Raw genomic sequence first — 21,917 nt, 5'->3', positions numbered from 1 at the left:
CTATCAAATTTGTCTGTGGGGTTGGTGATCTTAAAAATTAAGGCAATTACTTCCCAAGCAGTTGAAATGATTGCAATTTATCACATTTTTGTTACTTATACTCTGTTTATTTCATCAAAAATAAAGTTTGAATGTTCCAGAATTAATACACAGCCATATTTCTGTCTCATTTGCTATTTTCTTTCTTACCCCATCAGTAATCTTCCTTCTTTTTTTTTTAGCTGGAATCACATATTTGCTATAAGTCCAGCTCCAGAAAACTTTGTAGTGGTGCACTGGGATATCAGGCTCTTCTGGAAGATCCCAAGTAATCATTACATTAACAGTTCCATCATTGTTTGCACTGATATTGGCAATTCTGATATTAGATGGAGCTGGTGGAGCAGATGGATCTGAAATTAAAAATAAAGCAAAATCAAATAATATCAAAAAATCTAAAGTAAAGATCATCTTAAGTAAATTAAAAATCATATTCATCTTATGTATTTACTAGTCATACAAAATCTGTATTAAACATTCTCAGTGTATTTAAGAAAATTCAGGCAAAAACTTCTCACAGCTGAGATGGCTTTTTGCAAACTCTACAAATCCAAACTTTACTAAAATTACAATTATGTATTCACATAATTATTCTATGTCACTGTTATGTTCACAGATGTTATAAAGTTTCATCATAATGTACTAAATTATTAGGCTTATTTCTGGCATTCACTATTATAAATACATTGTGAATGTAAAAACTCCTGGTTCACAAGAACAGAATAAAATCTTGGAGACACTAAATATTTTTGTCAGCGTTGCCAGAGAACTGTCAGACGAGAATATTTTTAGAGGTTGAATCTTTCTTTAAAATTCTTGTACTGATATCCATTATCACAGACATAGACATGTTCTTAGAATAAATGTAATTGAGATGTAATGAAGAACTCAAGATATGCTGCCAAATAAGTGCTTAAGACTTTATTTTTTTTTTAAATAACAGCAACCATCTCTGTGATTTATTTACTTATTCAAATTTCTGGTCAATATTAACTGAGGTGTTGTTCCTTCAATTGCCTCTGTGCCAACCCTAGATTTAATGATACCAGACAGTCACAGGTTCCACTATTGAACAACTTCTAATATTGAATGTTAGGTCCTTGTGGTCCAACCATATAATATGCTGGCTGAGTCATGTGAATTAGTCGAAATTTGTCAACTGAACTTTTGAAAGTCAAATCTGCTATCAACCTGAGTCTTACTTTTTAATCACAATTCTCAATCTAAGTAATCTTGGAAACATTACAAAAAATGTTATCAAGACTGAATATGGCAATATACTTCTTTCATCGGCACTTTTGTGAAAGAATACTTCAAAAAGTTGTTTGTTCTTTTTTTAAGTGTCAGTGTTAACCAAATATTACAGGCAAGATATAATAAAAACGCACTAATCAATAAATAACGATGTAAACAAATTAAACAGTGGAGCTCAAAAAAAAAAATCAAAATATTTCAGGCATACAAAGGAAATTTGTAGTAATTAAGGCATGATATGAAGTTGAAGCCAAGAGATAAACAATGTGATTGAGAAAATCTTTTCACGAAACTTTTCTGCCAAATGAGCCACCACTTATTGCCAGAAATAAAACTGGAGGTGTGCAGAAGAGACATCAGGCATTCATTTATGGTGCAGTTCACCTGAATCTTCTCATAACGGTTAATGAACTGTTAAATGAACTTTCCAGACATACTAAGTTCATCAGATAATCCCTATGACTAATGGTCTCATTGAAAAATTCCATCATTTAGGTCATGCAAACTGACACATTCAGGGTTAATAAAGACAGCATTTCCTTCTTATAGATCAGCAGATGTGAAATAACGGCTTATTCCTCCTATTTAACAGGAGTCTCCATTAAATAACAATAGATGCTTCTGTTTCCTGATGTGTGTCATTTTAGCTAAATAATAAAGAATGGTCCTGTTATCTCACACTGGCCATAACTCTTATAAAAACTCCCGTAAGTTGAAGAATTCTGGAAATTTAACTTCATTTTCCTAATCCTTTATTTCTTTTTTTTTTTTTTTTAATCAGATTGTAAATCAAATTATTTTACTTTTTCTTTTCTGGCTCAGTTCTTACATTTACTGTCTTACCTAATAGCTAATAACTCCATTTTAAATATATACAAAGCTGTATATTTTGGAAGAGATAAATAATGTGAAGATTAATTTCTAAAATTTGTTTTAGATAAATAGCTTGTATCGTTATCTAACATAATTCATCATCTATTTCTGTGCTTGCAAAAATAATTAGAAGTGAAATGAAATTTGGACGCAATAACCAGAATCGTGAATCAAAAAAAACAAAATTCTTTCAAGCATCCGTCTTCACTGACTTAAAATGTTAGGGTTCTTCTTTTTCTTTTGTATGCAATGTATTGTGACAATAAAACATTTATAACCTGAAGTGCAACTGATCATATTACCACAGGTGAATTATTCAGGTTAACTCCCACAAGTACCATACATCATGTATTATGTATACATAACATATGGGATACAATTAAAGTGTTTTGGAGAGTATGCCTTCATGAACGCTCTGATATAAACCTAAACAATTCTAACTGTAGGACATGCTTTCTGTGTCTATAAAATACTCTTAGAGTCCCCAAAATTCTAAAAGTTAAACAAAATAACATTTCAGAATACTCTTCATAGGTCTAAAAGCAAAAGACCAAATTTGCTTAATTTGTTTTCTTCAAAATTCCTTGTCAAGTGTTTCTGGCCCTACAAGAAAAGGAATAGCAATTTTTTTTTTTTTTTTTTTTTTTTTTGTAAACCTAGCAAATGCCATTGAAATGTGCCTTTTAAGAGCAGGAAGAAGAGTGCTCGTAGATGTCAAGACAGAAAGGGAGGAGTTCTGTAATTGACAGGCATGAAAAGGCAAGAAATTTGAAAGTGCCACATTTTCTAGAAAAAAAAATAGTAGACTAAGCTGGAGAAAACAATAATTTACAAGGGTCGCTCTGAAATAACGCCTCCTATTTTATTATGTTGGCTGAAGAAGTTAGAGGCAAACGGTGGTGGTATGGCAGTAGGGATTGAACTCTCCTGACAATATTCCATTACATGTTGTTGCTGTACAACAGCTGGCAGCAGAGCGGCAGTCTGACAAAATGGTGTCTGAAGTGGAAGTGTGAATGAAGAAAAGGTGTGGAACCGAATTCCTCTGTGTGGAAAAAATGGCAATCATTGACATTCTTTGATGCTTGCTGAATGTTTACGGAGACCAAACAGTGGGTGTGAGCACAGTGAGGTGATGGGTGGTGCATTTCAGCAGTGTCAACAGCAACGTGGATGTCAAGCCACATTCTGCACAGCTGTCACACCACAGAATGAAGAGCACCTTGATCAGCTCATCTATGTGAACTAGTGGATTACAATCAGGGAACTGTGTACATAGTTGAATATAAGTCTAAATGCATTGGAAACAATGGTGGCAATGTTTGAATATTATAACATCTGCATTAGGCTGTGTCCCACAAGTGCTCATATAGGAACAGAAAGAACCACATACCCAAGTTTGTCAGGACCTAGTGAACCAATACAAGGCTGAAGGTGACAGCTTCCTGGATCACACTGTTACCAGTAACATGGTGTCACCACTAGGAGCTGGAGTCAGAATGGCAGTTCACAGAGTGAAGATATGTTAATTCCCCATTGAAGAAAAAGTTCCAGACAGTGGATAAAGTGACATGCATTGTCTTTTAGAATAGGGATAGGTAAACCTTCTGGATTTCCTGGAATCTGGACAAACCATCAACTCCAACTGCAATATCATGATGCTGACTAAGATGAAGACTCAAACTTTCAGAGTCAGGCCAGAGAAGTCAACAATCTTTCTCCTGTAACGTGATAACACCGGGCCGCAAGTCAGTTTGAAGACCATGGAGTCTCATTGCCAGTCTTGGCTGAATTGTCCTACCAAATCCACTGTATAGTCTGAATTTGGCATCTTTGGACTTTCATCTGTTCAGGCCAATGAAAGATGGACTGTGTGAACAACATACTCCTAGCAACAACGCTGTTGCAGCAGCTGTGGAAACAGTGGGTCACCTGCACTGATGCAGGTTTTTATGGGATCAGCATGCAGGCACTTATTCATCACTGATGAAAATGCATAACTAATGATGGTGACTATGTTGAAAAATAGTGCTTTGTAGTTGAGAATTTACTCTATCAAATAGTCATACTGTGCTCTTTGTATATGTATATGTTGCAGTTTCCGTGGAAATAAATAGGAGGCATTAATTTTGGAATGACCTACACAGAAACAAGTAAAATGATCAAAGATGAAAAAATTAGAATAGAACAGAACAGAACAGAACACAACAGTTGGAAGGGACCTTCAGAGATCATCTAGTCCACCTGTCTGATCACATCAAGGCTAACCAAAAGTTAAACTATATTACTAAGGACATTATCCAAATCCGTCTTGAACATTGACAAGCATTACAATTTCACATTTAATCATCTGAAAGAAAGGAGGAAAAAACCACAAAAACTAACAAACAACTGTTTGATTTTGGGGAACCAACAATAAAATCTTTCCTGGATTTTGGGTACCTAAAATATGAAGCCATTTAGTGAGCACTTTATATCAGCTGAGAATCCATTGCACATATTTCCGTATGATGACATAATTTATTCATCTATTTCTATGTCTCTCTATACCATTCATCACTTCTATAATTGACAGAACTATAATTTTTTTTACACCAAAAAACAGGAACATGCATGTTTTTCTTCATTTGAAAGGTCTGAAGTAAGTCAGAACAGCAACAATGCAATATATTGTGATCTCTGTTATCACCAAGAAAAACAAACAAACAAACAAACAAGAAAATAAAAAAGCACCCCACCCTCAAAAAATGACAACACCCTTAATATCCCTAAAACTCAAGTAAGCAAGCAAAATGCCCTTCTTATATAGCCTTAACAACATACTCCTTCATTATGCATACAGACCATTCATGAGATAATTATAGGTTTTTTGTTTTGTTTTGTTTTTAAGCCTTCTCAATTCTATTAATGAATGGAAAAGTCATGCTTCTACATGGTACTTCATTATGCTTATGTCTACCCAGACACAAAAAGCCATACACAACTTTTGTGCTGAAATATTTCTAAGTCTAATAACAGGTACTGGACTACAGAGCTTATACACTTTTGTTAACCTGACTATGAAGCTAAACTGGAATTCTAATGACTATAAAGCTAACAACCATTCTGCTGTTTGTGCTCATATACCTGTGATCCCTTCGACTGACTGCCCACATGTACAATTTAGATATGTGAATGTTAAACTACTGGAAGGGAAACTACTGCCAGTTTTTCAAATTAAAGGTTCTGAAATTTTATTTAAATGCATTTTTCTGAGTTTTAAATTGAATTCTTTGGTTTGCAGAAAGAGCACTGTTAGTTGCAGCTTTTCCTTTGCTGTTTATGCTACAGCTCAAATAAAATAAAAGTCCTTATATAACTAAGATTTGGCACAGACAATTGTTTTCAAATCTTAAAATATTCTGGTCTCAGCCATCTGACAAGTAAATCACTTCTCACTGCTAGAAATGATAGCTTCATTAGGTCAAAGCTGAGGCTGCTGTTCCAGCACATGGAGTAAGTACTGCATTTGTCTGCATTGTATCTGGCTTGAGTATACCCAAAGGACTCAAACGCTTGTCTTGCTGGCTACTCAGCCATCACAAGAAAAACTCTGTCTTCAGTCCCCAGAAGGGAGGATTCCTTGCTGCTAATACAAGAAAATAAGAAAACCTTCACATCACCATTTCAAAATGCACATCTTCCCACAATCATATTTTTAAACATAGTGATAGACACTCTATATTTTACAAAATTCTTTCTATAAATAGGATCTAGACACAACTTGCAACCTCAATAAAAAAGCATGTGCAGGGTAGGTACAAGAATCACATTGTACATTGCCGCAAAACATTCACTTTGGCTTTAAATGTGGCAACTGTAATGAAAACAATAAATGATTTAAAATATATATGTCAGAGAGGAAATAATGACATTGAAACATGGAATTTCCATCCTGAGCTGTAAAAATGAAAGCAAGTTTGACTCCTGTTTAAACCTTTTCTGCAGAGATATTTTTTTCTCCTTGCTTAAAATAGATCATCCATTGCTATCTTTTAAATATTATGTATGCCAACACTAAAAATCTGCTGAAACTGCTCTACAGACAAGTCTTCAACTATTAAACAGTTCCAAGGCATAAGTAAGAGGACCGGCTTTGCCCAATGGAAATGGCACACATAAACCAGCTGTGCAGCAGTATAAAAAAATCATTGGTCTCAAAGGAGCAACAGAAAGAATTTTATTGCCAGGAGTGGGTGTCTGTTCTGGTTTTACTAACACTCAGTAATGCATGCATGAAATCTCATCCAGCATGGTACTTATGTGCTGTGAAAACAATGTTGTCTGCTTCCTTTTGCTTGACAATTCATCCTGTGTATGCTAGCAGCTGCCTTTATGGTGAAGATAAAAACCTTTAGTAAGGTAGAAGGATCAGGTTTGGGCTCATTGTGTTGATCTTACAGCCTCTTTTAGCCTGTGAAAATAGCACAGTGTCTAACTACAGACCAGCATGGTAATATATTATATGGAAATGCTTAATGCTGGTTCCTCTAGTTAACGGTAGTATCTTTTACTGAGAGTTCATTGTCATCATAGAACCTAAAAGCTAGAAAAAAATAGTCTAAAAACTCTTACACAAATACAAGTTGAATTACTAGTGCCAAACAGCTTCTGGCAATTTGGGTTTGGCTATCCGGTGTCCACATAATGGGAGAAAAGGAAAGATAGCTTTTTTTTTTTTTTTTTTTTTTTTTTTTTTTTTTTTTTTTTTTTTTTTTTTTTCCCTAAATAGACTTATTTTTGGATTGTAGGATCAGTTCTCTCCTCCTTCCAAAGTAAATGAAACAGCTTGGAGAGGATCAGTAAAAATATGAGAAGTATATTCATATCTTTGGGGATCATAAAGATTCTGCCAGACATTCTGTAAACTTTTTGCTGTTACTGCAAATTATTGTCACTCAGTGGAAGATGAAAAGGAAAGCAAACACAATTAAAAAAAAAATAAAAGTGAAATGGAAATCACTGTTAAGAACACCAGAAAGCTTTGATCCATTTTAGCTGACAGTATCAACCTGAAAATCCATGTACAGAGTCCTACTTTTAGGAAAGGACCCATTCTCCTAGGTACTGTATTAACTCCATCTTCTGGCTATCTGCTCTAAGGAGATCTGCATAATCTATTCTATGTTTCTTGTAACTTTGGTATCAAATTATGGCAAAATAAAGCGTTGCTTTGTTCCCTGTGAAGAGCTATGCCAGATAGGCCAATATAAATGCTTCGTCTCTTTTATAGGAATAAATAAACAGCATAAAAAATTCTCACAGCTTAAGCTCTGAACCTTTCATAAATTATTTATCTCAGCTGTGTCACTTTGATTATTTATTATTTACATAGTAATTCCATAAATGAATACATGAGGCAGTGTAAAATAGCTAATAGACCTTCACCTCAACTGTCCACAGTATAAGACTGTTAACGTCTACAGCAGATAAATAATCAAAACACGAGTAGATGTAGGATGATGTAGAACCATTATAGCTGGAACACTTGATGAAATGCTCTTCTGCCTTCCTAGTTTTGTTTTTCATGACTGGGATACTAAACTGATTTGTATAATTAGGAGCTTTTTAGTTAAATAAAAGTTGCTGCATAACTCAGAAGATGTAAAGTTCTTTTGAATTTTAAAAAACCTTGCTTTGTTGTATCTATTTAGAAATCACATTTTTGCATTTGTAAAAGACACAAAACAGTATAATCAGTATCATAATTACCAGACAAGTCTCTCTCCAAGTAATTTTGGCACCAACGTCTCTGAATGTTTTTTTTTAACAGCTTAAAATATTTAGTGACAGAGATTTTGTGGTCCCATACTCTTCCCCATATTCTGAGTATATATATCACATTTGTCCCCTTAAGAAAAAAAAAAAATACAATTTGCTATTCATTATAACTTACGAACAACTGGTAGAAGTTTAACATCTTGTGTGACAAACTGCTTTAGGAATTGCTGTCTCATTTTCTAATCAAAGGATTTCTTTTTGAAAAAAAAAAAACGTTGGCAAATCTGATGAAGATGATAAATCTTCTCTTGCTCTTTGGTGCAACATAATGAAACAGTACGAGAACTGGTATGAGTTTCTGTCCACATTTCACACAAATGTACCAAAGAGAGTCAGCAAACTTTCAAAGGAGAGGTGCCAAAAGCCTCCTTCCTTTTCCATAACAGAAGTTAAATATGCCTGTAGGAGCTCAGCAGGAATGAGTAGATGCTGGCACCCAAAAAAACAGGCACATGTGATCAGTAGTTTCTTGCCTCTCTGCCAGGCAGGGGCAGCCAATTCCCACTGAGTTCCAAAGTAGTAATTAATACTCTGTATAACACTATAACTGTTAGTGCTATGAGTGCCTGCTCAGGGACATGGAGGCTGAGAGATACTGACTGAAGCAAGCTAGTGTCACTCCTGACAGTCACCACTGTCACTTAATGCTTCCAAATTTCATTTGGTAAATGTGGTATTTTTGCAATAGCCACTAACATAACACAGCCTCTAAAACACTCAAATGAATGGATGGAATAAAGAGGACTCTGGCAACAGAGCTGACAGCTAACTGTATTCCTTTTGTTTGCTTGGCAGTTCACAATGTTCTGTCATGTACCGGCGCTTAGATTTGAAATTGTTATTGTTAGGCTAACAGTAGGTGAGGGTTACTGCAGACTTTTGAACAGAGCTAGTTTATTTTCTGCCCTTAACAAGATCACTACTGTTTTCATTTGTTATGTAACAGCATGCAGATGTTCTGCTAGCTCCTGTACTTCTCACAAAGTCCTAGAAGTGCTCAAAGTGCTCTCTGCCCACCTGACAACCATGAGCAGTACTACCGGATAGAAAATGTTTCAGGAGTAGCTGCAGAGAATGCAGGAGAAGCGGACTCTGGTATATAACATACAATCATTTCAAAACCTCAAGCTCCTGAAAATCACTGCCAGGTAGGAAATTATTCTGAAGAAATATCTCTGTATGCTTATCATGCTGTCACATATTTCTCCAGAAACCCACTTACGGATAGGGTCAGATACTGGGCTAAAGAGATGTTCAGTATGACTTAACACAGATGTTCTTACATTCATTACTAATGTAGGTATTTTGAACAATATGCTCCTGTGGTGAGCCCAACCATCAGGGGACGTGTTTGGAACAGAATTTTATACAAATGTCATGCTCAAGCCAAAACGCCAGTGTTATCATGATATATCTTTATGTAACTGCAGTTGTACTGTTTTCAAGCTGAATAGTTTGAAAATCTCTAGCAACTCAGAAAAACAATTCACCATGGTATGAGTTTAAAAAAAGCTGGTGCCCAATTCAGCAGTGAAGCACTGCTTCTGCTGTCTGCAGAAACTGCATCTCAGGAGAAAAATCAAAGAGAAAGCTACTGCTGCTGATCAGTCCTTGCAGTAAGCTCAGCATAGTTTGGAGGAACTGCATTTTTCATGTCATTGAAATTGTGTGCCAGTTAATTGTAACGAATTCTTAAAATAATACTTTTGTTTGTCTCACAGCAATAGTGGGATGACCATGCCAACAAACCTTCTTATCAGATATGGCGTTATAGCATTAAAAATTATTGAGTTGAATGTAAACTTACTCAGTAAATGATTATAACATCCATACTTTCAAAAGCACTTGCATGCTTATATAACTGTAGCTACAGTAAGATTTTCTAAGATTTCTAGGATTGATTATGACCAAAAAGAAAGAAAAAGCTAACATGAAAACCCATATATAGCAACTGTTTATATTGCAAGTCAACTCTACAGGATAAAGAAATGCATTCTTCAAAGTACTCTTTATAAAAGTGTAAAGATTCTGTCACTACCAAAACAAAGACATGTCTATCTATTATAAACTTCACCTCCACTAGTAATACAGTGAAGACTGCTAAATCTCATTGTTTGGCACCAAAGCCAACTAGCATGGTCTGGCTATTTCCAGACTATTAACTTTCTGTAAGAGAGGGTGACCACATCCAGACTATTGGGGATGGTTTCTGGCCTGTGATACCGTGCTTGAAAGTCATCTGGAAAAGCTCTCATTCACATGGGTCAAAAGTGCATCAGAAAAAAACTTCACAGGAGGGGAGATCTGTTTGAGCTCCCATCTTCCCAGTACCAATTACTGATCCATTTTCAAAGTTACTGCCTGAATTCATCCCTTGACAAATCAAGCAACAGCAACAAAAATTCCTGCAACACTTAATGGACTGGCTAACATTCCTTCCCAATGAAAAGTAACATGCTGCTAAACACACCCTTATTATCCCTGAGCCCTTATGATTAATGCTAGAAGGGAGGGAGTCACATTAAGACAGCCCCTATTTCCATTAAAACAACGATGCTCCAATTACTTAGATGTCAGTGACAATTATTTCTGTACTCAGCTAAACATATGACAGTAACAAATTTCCTGTAACTATAAAGGAACATAAGAGAGCTCTTGGAATAAAACACTGAAAACCCATCTCCATGTTTCGTGGTCAGGGTCTTGTTGTTTGATACCAATAGCATGGAAAATGTCTAAAAGGAGGTTTATTCATTGAGACACCTTTCTGATAAAAAGAATAATGATACCATTAACCTTTAATTCTTGAGCAGACTTCAAACAAACCTCACACCATTTCTAAAGCTAATGGCAAAAGAACAAAAACCCCACATTCTGCCACAAAAAAAGGCTGCACTCCACATTTGAGCAAGCAGAAGATGTGATCCAGCTGTAGGGAACCAAAACTCACCTTTAGAGGAGCGGAAGTGCTTGCTGGGTGCCGTGAAGCCCCTTGTCCCATGCACGTTCACAGCTGCCACGCGGAACTGGTACCACCTGCTTGCTCTGATGTCTGACAGTTGAACCCGCTCATCTGTTGTCTGGTGGGGAAAATGTCATGGTTACTGTCTGCTTAGATGGGGCTAGTTGTGCTCTCTACAATGTAACACCCATCAGTCAGACTGGGAGGTAGCTGACACACCTCAGTACATACTAGTGTCAACGGTTGTGAACAAAAACATGTAACCACCAAATTTAACATTGCATTGCAGCTCTCTTCTAGAAAAGTGACATTTAGAAAATTGGTCAAGTGTTAAATTCACAAAATGATTTTTTCAGTTATCAAAACCTTTACCAAACATGTAGGACTTAGCTAATCAGCTGATGATTTTTTAGGGAACTCATTACCCCAGATCAATGAACTCATTTCTCCAGACCCTAAGGAGTCAGGCCTCCAAAATGACTTCACAAAATCCAACACTGAGAAGCCACCTTTCCTGGTTCATAGGAAACACAAAGCCCTCAGGTAATGAAAGTGAATCTTCCTTCAGATCTTTAGCACTTATGTCAAAATGACAATCACAGCCTTAACTCTTCTCTGCAGACTTTTCTTAGGTCATAGGAGATGATCTTTTCTCCAGCAACACTCACTGAGACTGCTGGTGTGTCATGACTTCCATTTCCAACTTCTGCAGCGAGTGCCTTAACCACTGACATATGGAAAAAGTATAAATGCACTCTGAACTCTTTCAGTAGGAGGTGCTTTAAACACTCTTATTCTGAAGCCTGCTTTTATTCTTTTCCTTTAAGCTTTTAAGCAGCTGGCTTGTACACCCTCTGATTTTTTTTGGAAGGTACAAACATCAGAGCTGAACACAGCCTTCTGATAACAGCTCAATCACTACCATGTACAGAAGAAAGAGTGTCTGTGGAGCTCATCAGAAACTAATTTATTTGTGGCTATTTTACATTTAAAGTTCCATCTCAATTATCCAAATTTCATTCCATGGCTCTCACTTTTGCTGTTTTAATACTTTAATCAAAAAACACATAAGCTTGAAATAAATGTCTTGCATGTCTAAATAAACTGCACAACCAATACTAAGTATCATTACTGACCCAAGTTGCAATATCATTAACAATTTTTTTACACCTGTTTATTTTTATAATGGCTATTTTCTGTAACTTCACAAATCCACCATATAAGATTCAGCATCACTTGTAGTGATGCCAAGTACTTCCAGAAGAAGGACAATGCAGTGATCTAAGAAACTCAACACAGCTTCACAAAGTGACTGACCAAGTAGCCTTCTATAACAGGGTGACCACATCAGTCAACAAGGGAAGACCAGTTGAGTCTATCTGGACTTCTCTAAGCCTTTGACATTACAACTCACATTACATCCTTATCTCTAAATGGGCTGATGGCCACAGCCGGAGCACTGTGGACAACAGCACTAGGTCCAGGTGTAAGCCAGTAAAAAGCAGGATCACTCAGGTCTCTATCTTGGGGCTGTTGCTCTTTAACATCTTTGTCAGCAACCTAGCCAGTGGGATTGAATGCACCCTCACAAGTTTGCTGATGACACCAAGCCAAGCAGTTGACACAACAAAAGGAAGGGATGTTAACCGGAGGGACTTGGACAAGCTTGAGAAGCAGACTTAGATGAACCACCAACAAGGCCAAGTGCACGGTGCTGCACTTTTGTTGGGGCAATCCGAGATATGCGTACAGATTAGGAGAAGAATTCCTTGAGAACAGCCCTCCAGAGAAGGACTTGGGGGTTGTGGTGGGTGAAAAGCTGGACGTGAGCTAGCAGCGTGCACTTGTAGCCCAGAAGGCCACCAGTATCCTGGGCTGTATCTAAGGAAGGGTGGCCAGGAGGGCGAGGGACGTGCTTACACACTCTACTCTGCCACCATGAGGTTTCATCTAGAATACTATATTCAGGTGTGAGAAGCCCAGCAAATAAAAGACATGGAGTGATTGGAGTGGGTTCAGCAGAGAGCCACAAAGATGATCAGAGGAGTGGAACATCTCTCTTGCAAAGAATGGTTGAGGGAGCTGCAGTTATTCATCCTGAAGAAGAGAAGCCTTCATGGAGACCTCATTGTGGCTTTCCAGTACTTCAAGAAAACATAAGAAGGATGGAGAACAACCTTTTTACACAGTCTGATAGTGACGGCACAAGAGGTAACAATTTTAATTAAAAGAGTGGAGATTTAGATTCAGTGTAAGGAGAAAATTCTTTACTCAGAAGATGGTGAGGCTGCCCAGGCTGCCCAGAGAATTTATGAATGCCCCATCCCTGGTAGCATTTAAGGTCAGGTGGGATGAGTTACTGGGCAACATTTTCCAGTGAGAGCTATCTCTGTCCATGGCTTAGTACTAGATGATCTTTAAGGTCCTTTCCAAAACAAGATATCATATGATTCCATAAATTTCTGCTTTTTGCTTTTTTATCATTCCATGGAAGAAAGCAGCAGTTGCCAACCTAAATCAGACAGTCAGAACTTCAGAAATTTGCTCCAGCTCTCCAGCAACAGTATTTTAAAAGACTCGGCCAATAAAGTTTCTAGATATTATCCTGTGCTTAATCTCTTCAACTTGTTGGCAAACAAAATTTAGGAAAATGGGTAGCATGATTGTGTGGGCATGTGAAGGAAATAGGTGACCCACTGTTGCTGTCACCACTACTGAAACACACCACAGTCTTACTGTGCTCATATCTACTACTTGATCTCCATAAACATTCAGCAAGCATCAATGAATATCAAGGAGTGTAATTTTTTCTATATGGAGAAAATCAATTTCACACCTTTGCTTCATACACTCTTTCATGTACTCTGTCATTTTATCAGACAGCTCTTCTGCTGCTGTCTGTCGCATGGCAACAAAATGTAATGAGATATTGGCAGGAAGATTCAACCTTTACTGCCAGGCCACAAACATCCACCTCTGACATCATGGGACAACATAATAAAACAGGAGGCATTATTTTAGGATCAGTCCTTGTAGCTAGAAGGCAGGCATAATGTGAAAAGACTTGATTGACTCTACATTCTTCAACTGAGAAATCTCAGTTGTCATTTCTTTGCACCAACCCAGTTATTCTGTTAGGGCTCATTTAAAACACCAGATTTCATTTGTGTCATTCTTTGTGTGGTAACTGTGAGATGTAAGATCAAATAATGTGTCAACCCATATCACTAAAATTATTTTAATTTATGAACAGGCCCTAGGCTTATTTCTTTCACTATTGGCTTTGTTGGCAAAGCTCCTGTTAGTCTCAGTGGCACGCAGGAGATGTATCCCTAACTAAAGCTTCTGCATTATAAAAGGCCTATAAAAAGTCTTTCTAGCCAACCTTCACAAAGATTTAACATATTTGAAGAAAGAGCTAAATACTGCTGAGAAATCTTATATTATTCTGTTGGTTATTTGAGAACTAACTAAAAAAAAAAATTCAGAGAGCTATCAGAGTAATTATTAAAAAGAATTCTAATCATGTCTTTGAATGTTAACATAATGTTTTAAAGAATTTAATCAATGAAAGACAAAACCAAAAGATCACCCCTAAGTTAAACAATTATGAGATAATAATTAGTAATTATTTTGGCTATGCATTTGTCCATCCACTTAAAAAAGGAAGGTTTTACTGTTAAGTTCCAATCCTAATACACATTATTTGGAATAAAATAGTATAAAAAATGAGTGCTCAGACATAAATACCAGGCAACATATCATCATCCTAAATTCCATAAAAACAAATGTATGAATGTAACTTTATATAACAATAGCATGGAATGCCACAATCTGGAGAGTACAGAGAATAGCTTGACATCCCTTCTCAAGAGTGCATCTCAGGTCCAAGAGACAACAGACCAACCAGTGCTGCCACGTTCAAGAAGCACTGCCAGTTCTATTCCTTTCCCAGCAGTCCAAGATTGTTTAGGCTCTGAGTCCCCTCCTGAAAGAAGTCACTCATCCTGTCTTTGCTCTTCACTTCAAAATGCCTAGAGAAATCTCTCCCAGCTGTTCATATAATTGACTAATGATTAAAGTACCTACCCACAGCACAGACGACCTATCTTCAATCCCATCATCTGTTTGAGAGGTTAAGAGAAAAAATTGCCTAGTGTCTTGGATGATGCATGCTGGTTTGAATTAGGACATTTTCTATATTTATGGGCAAGACTTTTCCTCTGAACAAAGCAAGCTGAAGGTTTCCACAACTTCTTGTAAGAAAAGGATAAAATTAGTTAGGATAGGGAGTGAGGAGAATGAAAAAATACAATTCAGCAGTGTAGCAGCTAAGCAATTCTGACGGGATTTCTGCATCACTACTGCAAGGATTTTGGTGTCTGTCTTTTATATATAAGTAATAATTGGTGTAAGAAGGTCTTTGTGGCAAAGACTGGTGCAGAAGACCCTCAGCTATTCTAGGTTTACAATAATCAGTGGAGAATTTCAATGTGTTCCCTCTATTTCTATCTTATTATTAGTCTCGGATTCTATAGTGCAAAGGTTTACTGGAAATAGTAGGGGGCAGCCTTACCTTGATGAGTTCATAGCTCCACAACAATCTTTTGAAATAATGCAAAATGATAAAGAATTTGTAGTTCAGACAGTAAAGAGATATCATCCAGAGTGTAAGAAGAGCTGAGTTTGAAGGGAGTGTATAAACAGGAAGGGGAGCGGCTGTTTACAAGAGTGGATACTGATAGGACAAGGGGGAATGTTTTAAACTGAGAGAGGGGAGGTTTAGGTTGGATACTAGGAGGAAGTATTTCACACAGTGGGTGGTGACATACTGGAACAGGTTGCCCAAGGAGGTTGTGGATGTGCCATCCCTGGAGGCATTCAAGGCCAGGCTGGACGTGGCTCTGGACAGTCTGGTCTAGTGGTTGGCGACCCTGCACATAGCGGGGGGGTTGAAACTCAATGACTGTTGTGGTCCTTTTCCAGGCCATTCTATGATTCTGTGAGTTTATATTTCCTCTGTCAAAGAAATCTGACAGTGCCATATCCACTACTCTATCAAAGGAGAGTAGACCTTCTGTAATTAACATTTCTGCTTTCTAAAGTGATGAATACTTAAAATTCCTTTTAATGTTAAGATTTAAATAACATAGTAATAGATTGTCTCCCTTCTTAAAAAGAAAGCGTCAAGAGAGAACTAGTGACAATATAATCCAAAAGACGTACTTTTTCTAAAAAACACTTTTTCAATACCAAATAAAAATTTGATACACGAGAAAATATTTACATATTAACTCACAGTAATTAAGTAAAAAATGACAGTGTTTTTGAAAAGTAAACCCTTCAAAAATTATTTAAAATTATAAGCTCAACTGTAAATGAATAGTTAAAAAGAAAAACAGAAAACTGTACAAAAAGCTCTGACAAAATATTATGAAATTTCTTGTAAGAAGGTGCAAACAAAAACTGTGCATAATTCCAGGCATAGTACTATGCAATATACAAGCATAAAGAAATTCAGAACCTTACCTACAATTTTGTTGATCTTCCTCTGCTCTGAACATGCCCTCTAGCAAAAGTAGCAAAGAGAGTAATGAAAGGGCATTATCTCCCACGGACAGCCACGCCCCAGGAGTTATTAACTGAATGGCTGATCTCTTCACAGCCTCTACCTATAATCAAGGTCTCTGAGCCCAGTGCTTTGGAATCACACAAGGAAAATTCTCAGTTATATGGACAAGAACAGCCTGGAGCAGACGCACACAGTCACTTCAGTCAAATTGGACATCCATCTTTGTTGCTGACATGGCAAAATCAATTCTAATGCATCCAGTCAAATCTGGAATTTGATTGCCCAGCAGGATGTCTAAAACTACAAATGTCATCGAGGTACATGACTATAGAGACAGAAATTCTTATTACTAGTGCCCCTTAAGGGTGCCCAGCCTTTATGCCCCATTAAGTACACATGGTTTGCAAAGTCAGCCAGGCATCCTGAAGCTTGTTTGGAACTGACATCCCCAGTGGAGGCTGTCCCACAATCCAACATACGTCTCTCAAGATGAGTAGGGACATCAAAGTTCTCAGAAAGAAGTCAGTTGGAAGAGTCTTCTCATGCCATAGTGAATAACTCAGCGCTTTCTGCCTGCATGTTGCACACCCTCAGCAAAGTTAGCTATCAGGATTCTTACCATTCTGCGAAGGGAAGACATCGCTGAAGCCCTCTCTCCTGTACATCACTGTGAGAAGGAAGATATTCATACAAGCTCTGCCACTGTATATAGTGCTTGTTCCCAGAAATGTGCAAGAGGTCTACTTCTGGGATGAGGAAAAGTGTAGTAATATGCTATCTTTGCAGAAGAGCTATGTTTCTACAGCCTAGCTACATGGCACGATAACAGCGAGTAGCAGTTCACATCTGGCTTATGTTTGCTAAGTGGTATTCTCCTAGTAGCATTAGCAGAAAGTTGACTATGGGGAACACAGACTGAAGATGTGAACCTCAACTGAGAGACAAAAATAAGTCACTGCAACTTTATCAGGTCACGTTCCTTGTGCACGTTCCTTGGGATGCAATTGCACAGGCTGTGTTTCATGCCAAGCTCTGATGCAGGTGACTTTCACTGAGCAGAACTCTAACATTGTAACAGTCCCCTGTAGTACAACAGTAAAGCTAAAGATTTCACTTTTGAGCGTTCAGCTTCACAAGCTTGACACTATTTTAAGATACCTCTTTCCTACACAACCTGAACTGAGAACGAAAACAGATTGCCACAGAATTTAAACTCCCTATTTTATTTTGTGGATTATTCCCTCTTTCTTTTTTTTCCTAGCTGTTTTGTTTTTCCACTGATGTTTTGCAGGTCTTTTCAGAATCAACATTTTGCTTTTCTTGTCAGCAGAGATGATGGTGAAGCAGTTAAGATAAATGACTGGAACTCTGCCATCCAGGTGGACTGTCAGCATGTTAAGAAACAGACTGAAACTGGGAAGAAACTAAGCGAAAATTTATGCTCTGTTGGCTGCTTCCCATTAAGAAACATTTGCTCATGAATCTTACATTTTCAGCCTGGATTGCCCTGAGTGATAAAAGCATGACATCATAGGTTTTTCTGAATTAGGAGGGCAACATCTGAAAAAGGGACTTTACAAATAAAAAAGGTTTCACTCTTAACACTTTTGCTTTTAAAAATTGAATGGTCTTTTGATCAATTATATTTCTTAGCATTTTGCTAAAATCCAAGCCATGCCTTGGAGACCAGGCACTGGCTCACACTGACTTTAAAAGGACTGTCTGTCACACGATTTCTTCAGTAGATTTTGGTATCTAATTCTACATTTTTCAATAGATTTGTGGCTTTTTGGAATACCTATCTGAATAGATAACAAGTGTGTGCTTGTACAAAAGTTCTACTGAGCATTTAACGAAAATCAAGCTTCCGGGTAGATCTATAGATCCTTATCTATACAGAGTTAACCTACAAAATTAACTAATTTTGGAAACATAAACCTCTGAATGTCATTTCCTTTGGGGGCAAGGAAAGAAATATTTTCTTTTCCACTAATATATTCACACATTTGTAATGATGCCATTTACTATACATATCAAAACCATTTGATGTTTCTGTGACTGAAAAACTGAAAGTCAAAATATTGAAGTTCATTTTTCCTGATTAAGTCTTGAAAATAGCTCATTGCACAGTGGAGTAAAGCCTTGCAGATCTAGACCCTGCTTGCGGCTATCTTGTGACTTAGAGAGACCCCAAAAAGGGATATCTGTGCATCAGTCTCTCAGTTTATGTGATCTAACTCTTCTCTGATCTGAAGAACTTTACAGAAGCTAAGGGTTCTTAACATTTTACAAAGAACTGACCTGTGCCACAGTTTGCCAGTTAGTAGCGTCATCCTCACTAGGATGGATTCCTTGATTCCACCTCCTCTGAACAACGTAAATCACAGGTTCAATGGAAATATTGAATTTTGAAGACCACTTCACCTCTAGATCTCCAGACTGGAGTTCTATGAATTTTAATTCTTTCCGGGGTTTCAATGGAACACCTGCAGTAGGAACAGAAAGTTGAAAATATTTAAATAATTTACGGAATCAGAAAAAAAAATCTTGAGGTTAAACTGTATAAAAAACACTCATAAAAAAAGAAGCTGGTTGGTCAGCCAGAAGAAAAAAAGAAGGGAACGGGTAGGCAGACACAAGTGGAAATTTCTGAAGTCTTCATTACTGGCAACAGTAAAATTAAAAACAATCTTCAAAAATATTTATTTATTTCATTTAAGAACTAAAGGTAGTAAGGATCTGAGAGCTGTGAGTTAAAACTGATCTCTGTTTCCAAATACGTTTTGATAACATGAAGAGAGATCCTTTGATCTCAAGCTGAATCAGCTATGCTGCCATTCAGATTTTCACCTAATTTGTCTTCTTGTCTTGACTTCTCATCATAGAATTTTCACGGCATCACTTAGCAATATTTGTTTCTTTCCACTGCTTCTCTACCCTTAACATTACAAAACTTTCCCTTGCTTAGTCTTCCTTGCTGCATTTTAAACTCAGTGCTTGTGTTCCTGGATCATGGACAACAGATTGTATCTTTCACCTATGGAGGAGTCTTCTGAGAACTGCAGGACTGTTGTCATGTCTTTCACTGCTTACTTCTTCAGCCTAATAACTGCGGTGTACTCCAATTAAGAGTTTCTCTTCCTCTGATTATTCTTGCAGTTCTACTGTTGAAACTCTTCCATTGGACCACAGCCCTTCTCCAAAGCCATGCCTAAAACTAGACACAGACCCCAGAAGAGCCTTTACCAATGCAGACTAGACTAGCAGAATTATTTTCAATCTTTTACATTCATCTGATATATGTAAGTATACTGCTTGCCTTCTCCTGAGCAGCATGCAGCCATAGTGTATGATGTGTCTGTCACTCTTCACTTTCCCCTAAATAACTAGGAAAGGTAAATGTCAAGACTTCTTGGAATAGATCTGCTGTATCTGTTACAATATCTGGTACAGTATCTGGTCCAATTGTTACATTTCAGAGTCCACATTGTCTTTATAATATTTAAGAGTAATTTCTCATTATATGATGTTACTGAAGGACAGTTATTTCTGTTGTTTTGACTATTGATAGCATTGCCCCTTTGAAACTATTTGCAGTTTGAAGGAGAATACCAAAATCAAATTCGGCATCTTTTGATTAAATCAACATATCGAGCATTTCCCTAGATAGATATTAGAAGCTCATATATTTAACTGTGCATCATTATGTCACTTTGGGATACGCTACATACAAGAATGCTATGCTGAAATATAAATCTTCTTATTAAATTATTGTATGCGTTTTATCTATTTCACCATTTCATTGGGGGCCAATAAAAGACCAGCTGTAACCATTGGTTCAATAAATTGTAATATGAATGTTTCTGCTCAGTCTGTCTTAAATGTCTGGAAAAGTGAATCTTCAATGAACAAACTACTTTTATGTTTTAAGAAGTCTTCTCCTAAATGTAATTCAATAATTAGCACCAACTCAATACAAATTGATACTGTAGTCCTTGAAGAAACCTAAAATCAACCTAAGGAAAATCCAGTACATAAATCCAGTACCACCACAGTTTAAACCATGCGTATCATTCAACAGTCAGTCATCTTAGCCTAATATAACTAACATCATAGACCCTGTCAGTTCTGATTTCTACATTTCAAAATCCTTCTTTAATTACAATGTACAATAATCCCACAATTTGCATGTTAAGAAAATTCCATCTGTTCTGCATTAGGGGCAGTTGGATTTGCTTGATTGCAAGTAACTCAGCCTCTCTGCTGTTATGTAATTGTGTGCAGATGGACTTCAGCAGCACAAACTAGAGCATCACACAAGTGCATTCTGAAACTTTTGTAGAACCAGCATCATCAATTTCATATCCAGATGTGTAGATCCAATTACTCTTCAGTGTGCTCTTTATTATGTAAATGGCTAACCCTTTCATCGTGCTGGAACAAATTAGTCCTTCAAAGTCTGTAGTGTTTGAAGAATTTAAATCACTGATTGCTGTATGTGTACAGCACCAAAGCCCACCAATAAATAAATAAATAAAATCATTTCCAAAGGTGTATTCAAAACATTCATGTGCTTCTGTGCTACGAAAAAATACTTGTATACTCTTCTATCACAAGAATCTGTACTTTAAATGTTGATTTTCCAGGAATTCAAAAAGCTTTTATAGAATGGTTTCAGACAGTAAAAGCTACATACATGGCATCAATACAATTCTAAACACAGTTGTTCAAAGACGCAAAGATGAGCACCTCTAAAGCTGTGCAAATTTTTTTTAAGCATGAAATTATTTTTTGTTAACCACGAAAAAACTTTTAAACTACAGATGACAGTTCTGGTTCCAGCTGTCCTACTATGACACTGCCATACCATGTTAGCTTTTAAACATCATGACCTCCTCTTTATAACTCACTTTGCTCAGATCTGCAGTTTGGTCTGCTGTAGGGATTACTCCCTAACACATTTCAGACAAAATTAATTAGGCTGGATTAGGTAGTACAAACCCAGAAACTTTGATCTAAAGACGTTGTGGAATTTCACTGAAGTTGAGATATAATCACATTGGAGAAACCACTAACTTCTGAAAAGGAAAAAGGTGATGGGTAATTTTTCAGCTGTAACCAGATGAGTGTGGAAAAAAAAGATACATGTTCGTGCCCTTACTTGGAGATGAATATGTGGGTGTTAGACAAAGCCATTGTGATCGAGCACTGGACATCACTTTCTTTTTGTTCTGTGGTTTTATATGATCTTATTTCTAAGCAGATATTCCTCTCATTTCTATCCATAGAATACCAAGTCTACCTTAGATATTTAGATAGAATTATATCCATATGGGAAAAAAAAAATGAAGTAGGCAATGGAAAAAGCAGAAAACTTTCTGAAGCCCTTTACTAATT

The 21,917-nt window shown here is 36.9% G+C and overlaps 1 protein-coding gene across 1 annotated transcript in view; it reads right to left on the bottom strand.

Moving 5' to 3' along the window:
- ANOS1 (anosmin 1) overlaps positions 1 to 21,917 on the bottom strand; it is a 130,691-nt gene that overhangs the window by 34,394 nt on the left and 74,380 nt on the right. Inside the window, exons 5-7 of the mRNA NM_205424.2 lie at positions 18,822 to 19,006; positions 10,937 to 11,066; positions 190 to 392 (exon numbers count right to left, since the gene is read on the bottom strand). Coding sequence (NP_990755.2) covers positions 190 to 392; positions 10,937 to 11,066; positions 18,822 to 19,006 — 518 coding nt within the window. The remainder of the gene's footprint in view (positions 1 to 189; positions 393 to 10,936; positions 11,067 to 18,821; positions 19,007 to 21,917) is intronic.

The sequence above is a fragment of the Gallus gallus genome, chromosome 1 (genome assembly GCF_016699485.2).
Source record: "Gallus gallus isolate bGalGal1 chromosome 1, bGalGal1.mat.broiler.GRCg7b, whole genome shotgun sequence".
NCBI classification, from domain to species: domain Eukaryota; kingdom Metazoa; phylum Chordata; class Aves; order Galliformes; family Phasianidae; genus Gallus; species Gallus gallus.
This window is presented reverse-complemented; position numbering and strand designations above follow the sequence as displayed.